We start from the raw sequence: 12,717 nt of genomic DNA, 5'->3' as shown, positions 1-12,717 counted from the left end.
ATCAGATGACGGGGTGTTACCTTACATCTCTGCCTTTCGAGTTTATGAGGTCTACAGCCGACTTCGACCCCGACTGGTCTGGGTCGTACTTTCTGCCGCGGGACACCGTTAAACCGCCATTCGCGCTCCGTACACGTATATGGCCATCTCTCGACGAGTGGAAAGATGCCCACGATGCTGGATCTTGGTCTGTGGAAGCGAACAAGGCCGCCGGCGCATTTCTCGAGCTTCTCGATTGGCTTCGAGACGTGTTGTTGCAGGACGCCGTCTTCCTTCAGAAACTATACCCCCGACATCCTCTATTCCAGGACCCAGTCTTCCAGAGTCCCCAGTTTGCAGCGTTTGCGCTGCAAGTCGAGAACGCCTGCCACGCGGCCGAGGAAGACAGTTATGTGGCCACTATCGATCGAGCCATCCCCGCCGTCGCCGAGAACCTACGTGCCCTTTCGAGCCAACAAACTGCCGCCAACCTCTGGATCGAAAGGGCGTTTGCTGAGCTTACGCAGCAGGTGCAGAGGCTGGAGAAGAGGATGGACGAGCTCTCTAAAGCGTCGTACACTGTCACGATCAGTCCGGGACGCAGCACTGTCGTACAACGGCTCGAGATGCCGAAGCGCGGGCGACCGAGGGCGCCGGGCCGCGGGGCCCCTTCCCCCCAACTATCTACTGGAGACGAAGAGCAGGGGGGCGTTCCCCAGCTTACCACAGCGTCTCTACCGCCGCCGCCGCCGCCGGCGCCGCCGGCGGTTGCGTCGAACGTGCCTAGGTTTGAGGTCCCTTTAGATATTCGCTCTATTCCGGATCTGTGGCTCCTGTGGAGATACGGAAGGGCTGGCATGCCTTCAATCGAGTCACTCGAGGCTAACTATGGTGCTGCTTGGCGCCCTAAGTCGCAGAAGTCCGTCTTCTGCGGTCGAAAGGCAATCGTCGACTTCATCCTGGGCAAGTCGCGCGAGCGGGGCGGCGCAGAAAGCGCCGCCGAACAGTCGCGTGTTATCGCGCAAATGGAGGAGCTGTGCCCCAAGTGGTCTCTTGACAAGGTCACGAAGGCTATCAAGAACGGGGATCTGGAGCGTAGATGGCCGCGGAAGCGTGAAAAGGGGGTTGCTTGGCTGTTCTTCTTTTTTTTCGTTCTTTGGTTTTTCTTTTTTTCGGGGGGGGGGGGGGGGCAGGGAGGTGGGTGGAAAGGGTGCAAGTGTCATATAGCGTCCAATGTATGTACTGTAGCCCTGAGATTGATAACTGTCGTTGAGATCTGAAGTCCTGAAATTAGTGCGTTGAGCCCTAAATGATTAGTGGATTGGGCGCCAATTTTTAGGGTGCCAGACGGCCGGTTCCAGGGGAGCGAAATGCCTTCCCGGAATTGAAGCTCGTGCATCTCGACAACCACAAAAATGCATCATTTCCAAAGGATATCAATCTTTTGAGCTCGACGAGCTGCATTAGCTAATGGCTTTTTAAAGAAATCTACTGCGTGATTGCCGGGCAATACGGGAGGACTGCCAAAATTACCTCTCTGAAAGTGATATCAAAGGGCTGGGCGGTTTTTTGCGGGGTTTTCCAAAAACGCGCCATACGTTTCAGACCTGAGATATCCACTTGATAGTCAAGTGTCATGGATTCTCTAGGGTTAGGGGAAAACTGTCGGCACAACGAGATTCCCCAGCTTGCCGTTGGGCCTGAGGCAGCCCCACCTGAGGTCGATCCGAGCACTCTCCGCACGCTTATTTCGACTGCATCTGCCAAGTCACTGCATGCCGAAGCAACCGAGAGCCATGCGCTTGACACCGTGACGCATGCAAAGACCGAATGGCGGCAGATGAAACATCTCCTCTTCTCCCAACTGTCGAGCAAAGCAACACGCATCAAAAAGAGGACACAATGAGCAGCTCCCTCCTGTGGAAGACGGGCGCCATCTTCGGCGCAACCGCCGTCGGACTCGGAGCCTTCGGCGCCCATGGGCTTAAGAAACACATCTCGGATCCTCAAAAGTTGGCCAACTGGTCCACCGCAGCTCAATACCAGGTATCTCATGTCGCCGCTTCCTTGTCTTGGCGAGAGGACGGGGATGCTGACTCTGCGCCAGCTCGTCCACTCGGTCGCCCTGCTGATGGCCAGCAACAATCCCGTCGCCGGCACCCTCTTCACCGCCGGCATGGCCATGTTCAGCGGTAGCTTGTATGCCCTGTCCCTCGACACCGACCGCTTCCGCTTCATGGGCCCCATCACCCCGCTCGGGGGCTTGTGCCTGATTGCTGGCTGGCTGGCTTTGGCGTTTGGAAAGCGCGGGGCCGCTATCCGGTGGCCACGCTCCTAAGCGTTGCAGGGCACCAGGCCTTGGCTGCATTTCGTGTAAGATACTAGTAGGAAAGGTGAATTAGCGACACTGGGCATCTTACAGAAGCAAATCCACTCAACCACTGTGTCTTGCGGTGTTGCTCTCCATCAAAATAAAGCTGGGCCAGGAACCCCACTGTGGCCAGCGAGTTTGCCGCCCGCAACCCCCGAGTGAGAACGAGCAACGCATCGGCGATGTGTCGCTCATTGAAAACCTAAGTCAGGCACTCCTACGCTAGGTCATGCCTACTTGCTGTTATTTGTACCGTCCATCAATTCAAGCTCACTCCTTCCATGTCGTTGCCCTTTGACACTGGCAGCTGATCAACATTCCCTGCGCGTATCAGACGATGCTCGACATAATATCTTCTTCTTCCAGTGCCTCATCGGTGATGGCTCGATAGCAAGGGGACTTCAGATTCCCATTTTCTCTGTGTTCTCCTTGTAACACCCATATTAGAACTAATCGGCTCTTTTACGTTGGCGCTATTCTGCGTGACATCATCTCTCCTACACCCAAGAACCCATCTTTCACCAATTCTCCCACCTATGCACTAAGAATCCCGAAAGTCTGTGAATATTTCCTCCATGGTTTCCTGCTCCTTCTTCCCTCCCATTCCTCCAACCCAACAACGGCTTCAACTTCCCACCTCCTTCCAACATACCCTCACTCCCGGACTGTCTTTCCTATCGGATGACTTATGCTATCAACGTCTTTTGCCCGGGGCGTCACATCTCCTGGTCGTCATCAAGTACGCCAGCATTGCCTGCGAGAAAAAGCCCGGTTCGTAGTTTCACTCAAGATTTATCAGAAATCACAGCGTTAAGCTCGCTTCCTTTCATCCCATCCTGATCCCATGTCTGTCCCTTTTGCAAAATTTTTCTACACCACCTGATTCTTCTTCTCTTCGCAATTCCCACTTTCTTTTTAGCCTTAGTTCTTTCACACCCAAAAATAAACTCCATCCCCCTCTCTCCAAGTGCGTGGCCCTCTCTTCAATTACGCCAGATCGCCCAGGTGATAGGGACCCACGGCAGTTGCATTTTCTTTCCAGACTCTGTTTTCTCCTCCGACTTTGGAGCCAATCACTGCCAAAATCGCCCAGGCCGGCAACAACAACGAGATGGTAAGTACTCTCCCGATTGTCGGAGGCCATTGGCCAGCCTGAACTCCTGTTGCCATCGCGTAGGGCGTTGCTTGGCCAAGCAGCATCCATCTAGGTTATCCATGAGCAGCGCATACCCCACATGTTATGATCTGCAACACAATCACTTGGTCGGATGCGAGGGGACAATCGCAGTAGCATGGTTGCAACAGGCGAGGACGCAGAACAGAAAGCCCCGAGCTTCTTTTCCGCCTTCGGCGGCAGGGAGAGAACCGGATCGCAAGCTTGGCTCTTCAACAGCTTGCATACAGGGAGAAGTCCAGACCAGGCCTCTAGGGTGGACTTAGCGGTGTCGAAAGTCGACTGGGCAGAACCGCAGGCCAAAGGATACAATCTCCGTCAACTGGCCGATCCCGTATGGTGGCGGGGCGAAAGTGCGGTCACATACCAGCGCCGACTCAGTGGGTCTCGCGACTCTTGAGGATGAAGGCATACGGAGGGAGTGAGGGAACTCGGGGGCGGCACCACCATTGGTTGATCTTAGGATTTGTCGTTGGCAACGGACTTGCTTAGCTCATTGATGTGCTAACGGGAGAACAACTTCTTCAGGTCGATCCCCACGGCGGCAGGAACTCAGCTTCAATCGCTGCTGCAATCAGCAATGCGATCACCGTTGCCATCGACACCGCGATCACTGATGCCGTCGTCGCCCAAGTTGAGCAGTGGGCCAAGGACAACCAGATCGAAGTCGAGAATAAACAAATCCAGGACTTGGCAAGGAATTTGGAAACTTTTAAGGACGAGATGGGCAAGGTCCAGGCCAAACTCAAGGCTGTGGTCACCGAGCAGGCTGTTCGTCAGATGGCCCGAAATATAGCCCAGGCAGAGTGCAGTCCTGTTGAGCGGGATTTGAAGAAGCTCAAGGAGCACCGGGAGGACGAATTGGAAGCGCTTCGATTTGAGATTGCTGGCTTACGCGTGGACTTCAACACGGACAAGAACAGGCTTACTCAGCGGTTGATGGAGCCGACAGAACCATCAAGAATCTGAGGAAAGAACCCAAACACGCCAATGCTGCCGCTTGCGCCTAGCGCATTGCGAAGCTTTGGAATGAGGTCCGCGAGGTAAGTGCTTCGCCCCTCACTGACTATCCGGTTCTGTTGGCTAATGGCGTCGCAGACGCGAGAGAAGTACGAGCAAGCCTTGAGGGACACCACAGAATTCGCTGCAGCCAACACTGGTTTGATCTCAACAAACAGGAATTGGCCCAGCAACTTCTGGGGATGCAGTCATCGACCAGGCCGACGATGCCTGGCCGGCAGTAAGGTCTCGTGTGCACGCGCGAGGTTGTCCCTGGAGTCCGTTCGTCGCGAGTTGGAGCTTTGCATGTCTTTTGTGGGGGTTAATGGGGCGTTGGCTGCTGGTGTCATTTTTGGAGAGGCTTTTTTGGGGCATAGTGGTATGATACCCAAGGAGGTACTGGAGTTTGTTAAGGGCCTGATGTAAGCTCCGAGGTCTGTCGGAGGATAAGATGGCGTACCAAGATGACGGACCAGGTTGACCGACCCAGCTGACCGATCATATGCGATCTTGTGCAGGAAAGGAATGGCACTGATGATGAGTTGTCGCCAAAAATGACTCAAACTCCCTCTCAGCCGCTCTTGGTTGAACCGATGAGACTCGGAACCCTGACGGCGGTGACTTCTCTCAGCGGTACCAAGGTTATAAGGTACACCTTCTTAATACTTGTAACCCCGCCCACTGAGAGCGTCCTTTGAACGCAATCACTGCAGCCACGATGCTCGCCATCAGATTTACCTGGCTCGCCCTCATCGGAGCCTGCATCTCCTTCTCAGCCCATGCCACCCCCTTGTTTGGCCCCCGAGGTTCTGACCGCCACCCACGGAGAATAATTGCGGGCGTTTCAGTAATTGACACTCCCATTGTCCAAGCCGCGAGGCAGTACGCCCGAGAACACTGCGATGACAATATATACGGACACGTCATGCGCTCCTGGCTCTTCGGCACCCTGATGCTACAGCACAACAGTACCCTCGAGACCCTCGTGGACCCCGAGGTCCACGCCGTAGCCTTGATCTTGCACGACCTGGGCTGGGAACGAACTCCCAACTCGACCATCGTCACGCCTGACCACCGCTTCGAAGTCGATGGCGCCATTGCTGCGCGCAAGTTCATCCGTGGACACCATCATGGCAGACGTTGGGAGGAGCGCCGCGTGCAGCTCGTCTGGGACGCTATCGCCTTGCATGCAGAACGAAAAATTGCTTTTTTTAAAGAGGCTGAAGTCGAGGCGGTCAGCAAGGGTATTCTCTTGGACTTCGTGGGACCGGATCTGGGGGTTCCGGAGGACAAGTATGCGGCCGTTGTGGAGGCGTTTCCAAAGAGTGACTTCAAGAATGGAGTGATTGAGGTATTCAGTTGGCTGTGTCGGACAAAGCCTGAGACGACATACGGTTAGTCAACAATTGTCCTGCGTAATCTACACTGCTCTTCGGCCGTTAACAATGACTGCAGACACCTTCATGCAACCATACGGGGAACTCTTCGTTCCGGGATACTCGGCTGTAGGACATCGAATGGTCGACAGAGTTCTTGGGATGTCTGGTAATTGAGAGCCAGAAGGCTCCTCAGTCACTCACATCGATGGATGGCTTGAGGTCGGGCTTCCGGCGCATCAAGGATACAGAAAGGCATCAAGGTGCTTATTTGCATCAAACTTATCTAGTACCACTCCTCGTGCTTTTTCAGTGGTCATTAAAGCATTGGATGACCTTTGAAGGCAACGAGGAAATTGGATAGGAGAATGACTTATATTACCGGTGAAACCAAACATGAAAAGCTGCGCAAGGAAAGGCCACTTGCCCGACGCCATCTCGAAATATGCTTCCCGTTGGCAAGTCTGGAGACCCCCCCCCCCCCCTTTGGATGTCACCATGCCAACTACAAACAATCATAACCCAGCGCTCGAAGTCCACCTTCTGGCAAAAGCCCAGAAAAGACAACGGATGACTCTGTGCTCGCCGGAGCCAGCGTGTTGGTCGTCTCTTTATCGATCATCTGGGCATCGCCAACTCTCACCCCACCCTTGATTTCCTCCCGTTAGTCAGCTCCAGCCGCCACCCGGTACATGCACGTATCTTTGATACCAGAACTTGGAAGTACTGTGTTGAATCAATCCTTCTCCGCTTCCGAATCCAATTTCCTCCATCCCCGCGTTACTCTCACTTTCATTACTATCTTCTCCCTCCGAGTCAGAGCTCCACGACAGTGTGCTGAGGGCCTCGTGATCAAAATCGTCGCCATCATACCTGGCATGGTGTTCGAGCCAACATTTGACTTCATCGTCCCTGGGGCTCCACTGGGCAAGGACAACAAGATTAGCTACTACGACGTCGTTATAGCGTGGATGGGGAGTGCTTCCGGCACGGGCGGTTAAGTTGCCTATATGTGTACCAGACCTTACCTATCATCTAAAGCTGACTTGGTATTAGGTCCTCCGGCGACGTCATCGACCGCTCCCCGGCTTCCATGACAGTGATTTCCTTCAAAGCAACGTCGGTAGCGCCAACGGCCACCTTCATAGTCGCAGGCCCTGTCGGCAGCGTGCATCCCCCAGCCCCAACGCTTCGCTTGGTTTCTCTTCTAGGCTGACCGTTGGTGACACACAGGCTTGTGATCTCGGTCGGCTGCTCACCTCGACGTGCTGTGGCATTCGCGGTGAAACTTTGAATCCCATCGAGATTGGTGCCGGGACGGCAACACCCCGATCAATGTTTCTCCCTGCCGGCGGATGCCCGTCCTGGTCGACTTCGGCTCTTGCCGTGAGATAGGCCGAGATTTGGGCGCCTCCCGCGGCACACGGGTATGTTTCAGGGCGAGTCGGGCTCCAACACATCCGAGACACAGCACGACTGGTTTGCAGTCGAAAAGATTCGGACCTGGTTGATTGGTCCAACTTGGAATTAGTAGACAGGGTCTTCAAGGTTTGCTTTCACCTGTTTGACCTTCGGCAAGAAACGGTGATACTGGGTATCATACTAAGGTACCTTAGTGAGAGGAGACGCAGTCGTATTTGTCGTCCTCCACGAATGGAACGACGGTTCGGATACGGGGACAGCTGGTGCTCTGGGACGATAGCTGAGCGTTCTTCAGCCCAAAAGTGAAAAATGCCATTTGTCTCAACCTCTCCACCAACGCCGTTGGAAGACAGTTGAAGGGCGCTGCAGAACGTAGCCTGAACATTGACATTTCCAAAGCAGAGTTCATGCGTGCCTACATGTCACACTTTGACAAGGGGTTGATGACCCAAGCGCTTGGTTAGTCTTCTTTTCGCGCTAGCTAACAGCAAGGTCACCAAAGGTGATGACCCAAGCACTTGGTTAGAGTTCTTTTGTTTCGCGTTAGCTAACAGCAAGGTCACCAAAGGCATTAGGACGACTATATAGGGGTTAGGTTGGTTCATTGAATTCTGTTCCAGTATCCCAAAGCCATGGACAGTAAGGTATGGAGGGTTGATTGTAACTCGGGGGTAATGACAGACATCAATCACATTGAACCTGGCGCTTGTCTTGTGCGCCCCCTACCACACCCCGATGTTCCCGCCTGCGTTTCTCCCGTACAAGCCACTGGTGATCCCCCGGCGGGCGGGCCGCAATAGGAAACACAGAATTGCCACCTCAGGAAGCACTCCCCCATCCAGTCTATCCAATGAATGCCCAAAAACCTATCCCAATCTCAACAAGGAATGTGTCAAACTTGAATCTCCAACAAAACACTAATTCAACCTGGCGCCGCTATCCATGCTCGTTATGCGTGATCGCAAGCTCGGATAATATCCCTCGGCTGAGACTTTTTGTCGTCATCATCTGCAGGGAATCTAGCGTGTATCCGGCACGGTCTTTAGAACTGGCCTAGACCAGCCGGACGGGTAGGGCGGGATCCGGCGGAGGCGGTCCGGGTCTGGCGGCGGCCGATGGAGGTCGAGAACCCGGAGAAGGCGCTGACGGCGTTGTTGTTGTTGTCGAACTGGCGGACACGCTTGCGCTGATTGGCGGCCTCGGGCTCGGCGGTGTTAGAGGTCTGGACCACGGTCACGCCGGACGGGAGCGTGATGCCTGCAGGGAGGGTGACGCCGGCGGGCAGAGTGACGGTGGCGCCCTGGGCGGCGGCCAAAGTAAGGAGGGTGGCGCAAACGGTGGTGATGGAAAAACGCATTTTTTTTGGAGGATCGAAATAGGGGAAGAACGATTTGGGTTTGTGATCGAAGGAGGTGAGCGAGCGAGCGAGATTCTAGCGAGTGGGGGTATACCGAGAATCTGGAAGCGCAATGGAAGAGGAAAGCTGAGGCAAGGATTTGATAGAAAGAGACCAAATATATAATGTACACGGCGCTCCATGGCAAAGCTATCTTCCCTCTGGCCCTTCCATTCGCATTGACCCGCTGATGACTTCATGCTGCCCAAGCTCAGAGCTGTCACCCTGAAGAACGTACACAGACGCTTGCTCCGCCCCCTATTATATCTATTTTCGTACTATCTCGTACCCCGGAGCTTCGGTTGATCTCCAGCAATTCAGATAAGCAGGAGCAAAGTGTATGTGCGGGTGGACAGGGCCAGATGCCTAGCCTGCCTGACCATTACGTATGTCGGCTGACCAGGTCTGGAATCTTTCTTACACGCATCATCGACGAGTGAGGTCAAAGCGAGCCGCTGAAGAAATGTGCCATGCTACGTTCAGGCCCGCAGCCAAGCAAGATAGTCATTGGCCACAATTCAAAAATGCTATCAAAGCTCGGTGACAGAGGCAGTGCCATTCGGTCTGCGGTCGTGCTTTCAAGCCCGAGACACCAGCGGATGTGAGCATGCCGCTGGAGGAGAACGACGACCTGGATACCCAACCGAGATAAACCTGACGAAATGGGCTGGAGACAAGAGAGACGCAGCCACCTTGAGGCAAACATTTGTTCGACGCAATGACTCGAAGTTATCAGTTACCTACCTTAAAGAAGGTAACCAGCTTTCCAGGTTTTTTAGGATGGAAACATTGAGCCGTTTCCCACGGCGTCCTCATTAAATCCTGCCAAATGCACCATGTGCGTAGAGGCAATTCTGATCTCGTTAACTACACAGGGTTGGGAACCGGTGCAGCTGGCGCATTCCCGGTCATTCCTGTCGGAACGAAGCCGCCTTGATGGCTGCATTCAACGGACCTCGGTGGTTGATTGGTGCCAGCACCGCAACCCCTCTTCCTTACATACTTAGTCCTCTCCCATGCCCATCAACAGCATGGTCAATCAATCACTTTTACCACCTTAAAAATTCAATCCACTGCTTTGACTGGGAATAGCTTCTTCCAGCGCATATCTTAGCGGTCGTCGCCCTGCAGGTTCCAACAATTCCATCTTCTCGGTTAGCAGCAAGCTCTCCCATCCATCAATCTCATCATCAATTCTCACGTCATAAATGATCGCCGCCATCATCCCAGGCAAACCCTACCTCACCGGGCTCTCGGCTTCACCTTTACAAAGAAGTCGATGGGTCGGATATTGAACCAGCCATCCTGCTTCAGCTTGTACTTCGGATCCACCGCCTCAAAGTCGACCTCCCGGATCAGCTTGGCCATGACCACCACCAAAAACTCCCACGCCCAGTGCTTGCCGATGCACTCCCGCTTCCCATTACCAAACCACTTCTTGACCGCGGCCGGCAGCTGCTCAAACCTGTCACCCATCATGCGCTCGGGCCGGAAGGCGAGCGGGTCCTCAAACACAGCCGGATCCCTATTGACCCCGGCCAGCACGATAATCATGGCTTGGTTGTGCGGAATCTGGTACTTGCCCCCCGCCAGCAGCACGGGCGACTCGTCTCCGGGCTTGGGGATGGGCTCGATGTTGAAGCCCGGGGCGGCGCACGACAGGCGCAGCGTCTCGCGGACGAGGCCCGCGACGTACGGCAGCTGCGAGACGTGGTCCTGCCGGAAGGGGCCGTCGCCGACCACGGCATCGATCTCGTCTCGGGCCTTGACCACCGCGTCCGGGTTCTGTAAGAGGAAGAGGATCCCCGCCGCGATGGCGCAGGGTGCCGTGCTGCTGCCGATGGGCATGGTCACGATCTCGTCGATGACTTGCGCCTCGGTCAGCCCCTTGCCGGTCTCGGGGTCCTTTGCGTTCAGCAGCGTCCAGAGGAGGTCGCGCCGGTCGGACGGGTTCTGCTGGCGCTCTTTGACTAATTCGGCGGCGAATGATCGCATTGTCTTGGTGGCCCTCTTAAACTTGCCGCCGTGCACCAGCCAGTTGAGCAGCTTCGGCCTGGTAGGGCGCTTAATGGCTTCCGACGTCGAGTCCTCCATGGCCCGGATCATGGAGTGTTCCGGTCCGTCGAGGCAATTGAGCTTCTTGCCAAAAAAGGTGAGTGTAGTGACCTCAAGATTGAGCCGGTTAAGCTGGTCGAGGGGCCGGATGCGGGCGTCGGGGCCGAGGCCATGCCATTTCGAAATCAGCTCGTCGGTACACTGGAGGAATTCGTCGAAGTGGTTGGCAACCGCCTCTGGGCTGAGCTGGGGCGCGATGATGCGATGGGCAACGCCCCAGCTCTCCTCGTGATGGTAGGCGGTGAACAGGGAGTCATGAACAGCGTAGCGGATCTCCTCAATGGGCCCGCCAACGTATTTGCGAAACCTCTTCTCGTCGCAGATTTCGCCGGCCAACGCGGCGCTGGCTATAAATACAATGCGGTGTCCCAGCGCATTGATCTGGAAGATTTCGCCTGCCGAGAGCGATCACCAGATGGACCATGGTCAGCTTCCTTCATCTCTCTCAGGATTCTGTTGGTGATGGTAACTGAGAGTTGCCCACTCACCGTACTTCTCGGCAAGTGTCTTGAGCGACCACCACGTGTTGTTCGGGTTGACATCAAAGATATTGCCCAGCAGGGGCACGCCTGGGGGTTGCGGGATCGGTGTTGACATGGTGCTGGCGGATGTGGTAGGCTGTAAATTGAAGGAAGGAGGAGCCAGGCGCTAAGACTGCTTCGTCCTTTAAAGTTGCCGTTGGGGAGAGGGAAAAATCAGTGGTTGGAGGGTCACACAAAAGAGGTGATCACCGCTTCATCATGGCCTGGCTCGCGAATCGACGCTGCAAATCACGGGCCTTCACCAATGAGGGATGCAGCTGAGGGCGGTTCATGACTTCGGTCGACCATTCAGCGACGACGTTTCGGTCACCACGGTCCCAGAGCTGGGGCCTGCATTGGACCTCTTCCTGACGATGCTGACACGTCATTTGACCGTCATGGTGTGGCGGGCCGAACACGGGTGATCGACAGGCCGAAAAAGCCAAATCAGAGTTAGCGCGGCCTGTCGATCTGAGCTGAAGTCTTGGCAAGCTAGGGTTGGCTGGTCAGTCAAAACCAGGGTCCACTTTACTGTGCGGGACGGATACCGTTAGTAGCCTGGCGGCTTGAAGGCCGAGCGCGAACCAGAAGATCGCCCGTGCGGTGGTAGAAGGAACAAAAACCGAACAGATAGAAACAATCCAGGAATACGCCGTCGCTCCCTGGGTACCTCGCCTACAGCCGACGATCGAAGCTGACCGAGAGAAGGCGACCGAGATGGCCAACGGAGCCATGGGCATCGTGATTGCAACAAGCTCATCCGTGAAGAAAGGCATTGTCGGTGTTGGTGGCATCGCACGAGACACTTTCTTCAACAGGACCAACGAGATCGTGACAAGAATCCCTATAACCCTTGGCACCAGGGAGGAGCAAAACCCATACACAGCAGAACTAGCAGCCATCGCAATGGCCTTGGAGAAGACTCTGGCCAACGCCTGCCATAGGCACATCACCATCGTTACCAGAAACCAGTCAGCGCTAGCAGCAATTAGGCAACCGCGACAACAGTCCGGCGAAGGCACTAGACGACAAATCTACGAGCTGGCTAGACTGCACCAAGAAAGAGGGAACTCAGTCGACTTCTTGTGGATCCCAGCGGAAGCCAACTTTGCGTTGGGCTTAGAGGCCAAGGCGGCAGCACAAAGGACAACGAGACAAGGACAGATACCCAACCTCCAAATGCCCCAAGCCAAGTCCAGTGCAATCAGGCTGGAATTGAACAAACGACAACAGAGGAGAGTTCTCCCCGAAGGCGTAGGCAAATTCTCAAAGGCTCTGGATAAGGCACTACCTGGCAAGCACACTCGCGATCTCTACGACAAGTTGAAACGAAGAGAGGCCTGTATCTTGGCACAACTCCGAAC

General features: G+C 55.0%; 5 protein-coding genes across 5 annotated transcripts; 3 read left to right on the top strand and 2 right to left on the bottom strand.

Annotated features, from left to right (window-relative positions):
• Positions 1-1,809: 1,809 nt before the first annotated feature.
• On the top strand, positions 1,810-2,653 carry N657DRAFT_626104 (DUF423-domain-containing protein; the record flags this gene model as incomplete). The annotated part of the gene is made up of 2 exons (XM_062790775.1): positions 1,810-2,025; positions 2,087-2,653. 2 exons carry the CDS (start codon positions 1,810-1,812, stop codon positions 2,315-2,317), a joined length of 447 nt encoding a protein of 148 aa, XP_062643565.1. The 3' UTR covers positions 2,318-2,653.
• An 808-nt stretch (positions 2,654-3,461) lies between these two features.
• Positions 3,462-4,493, top strand: N657DRAFT_636994 (uncharacterized protein; the record flags this gene model as incomplete). The annotated part of the gene is made up of 3 exons (XM_062791477.1): positions 3,462-3,464; positions 3,815-3,904; positions 4,053-4,493. The coding sequence occupies 3 exons, from the start codon at positions 3,462-3,464 to the stop codon at positions 4,491-4,493; spliced, it is 534 nt and encodes a 177-aa protein (XP_062643564.1).
• A 748-nt stretch (positions 4,494-5,241) lies between these two features.
• On the top strand, positions 5,242-6,076 carry N657DRAFT_658777 (uncharacterized protein; the record flags this gene model as incomplete). Its single annotated transcript, XM_062794926.1, has 2 exons — positions 5,242-5,917; positions 5,979-6,076. 2 exons carry the CDS (start codon positions 5,242-5,244, stop codon positions 6,074-6,076), a joined length of 774 nt encoding a protein of 257 aa, XP_062643563.1.
• Positions 6,077-8,109: 2,033 nt separating this feature from the next.
• N657DRAFT_693426 (uncharacterized protein) lies at positions 8,110-8,678 on the bottom strand (the record flags this gene model as incomplete). Its single annotated transcript, XM_062797217.1, has 1 exon — positions 8,110-8,678. One exon carries the CDS (start codon positions 8,676-8,678, stop codon positions 8,364-8,366), a length of 315 nt encoding a protein of 104 aa, XP_062643562.1. The 3' UTR covers positions 8,110-8,363.
• A 969-nt stretch (positions 8,679-9,647) lies between these two features.
• Positions 9,648-11,675, bottom strand: N657DRAFT_649757 (cytochrome P450). The gene is made up of 2 exons (XM_062793795.1): positions 11,321-11,675; positions 9,648-11,227 (listed from the first exon to the last, which is right to left on the bottom strand). The coding sequence occupies exons 1-2, from the start codon at positions 11,427-11,429 to the stop codon at positions 9,960-9,962; spliced, it is 1,377 nt and encodes a 458-aa protein (XP_062643561.1). The 5' UTR covers positions 11,430-11,675; the 3' UTR covers positions 9,648-9,959.
• Between the last annotated feature and the right edge of the window lie 1,042 nt (positions 11,676-12,717).

Source organism: Parathielavia appendiculata, assembly GCF_033297405.1.
Source record: "Parathielavia appendiculata strain CBS 731.68 unplaced genomic scaffold N657scaffold_22, whole genome shotgun sequence".
In the NCBI taxonomy this organism is placed as follows: Eukaryota; Fungi; Ascomycota; class Sordariomycetes; order Sordariales; family Chaetomiaceae; genus Parathielavia; species Parathielavia appendiculata.
The sequence above is the reverse complement of the archived record's forward strand: the minus strand, read 5'-3'. Positions and strand labels throughout refer to the sequence as shown.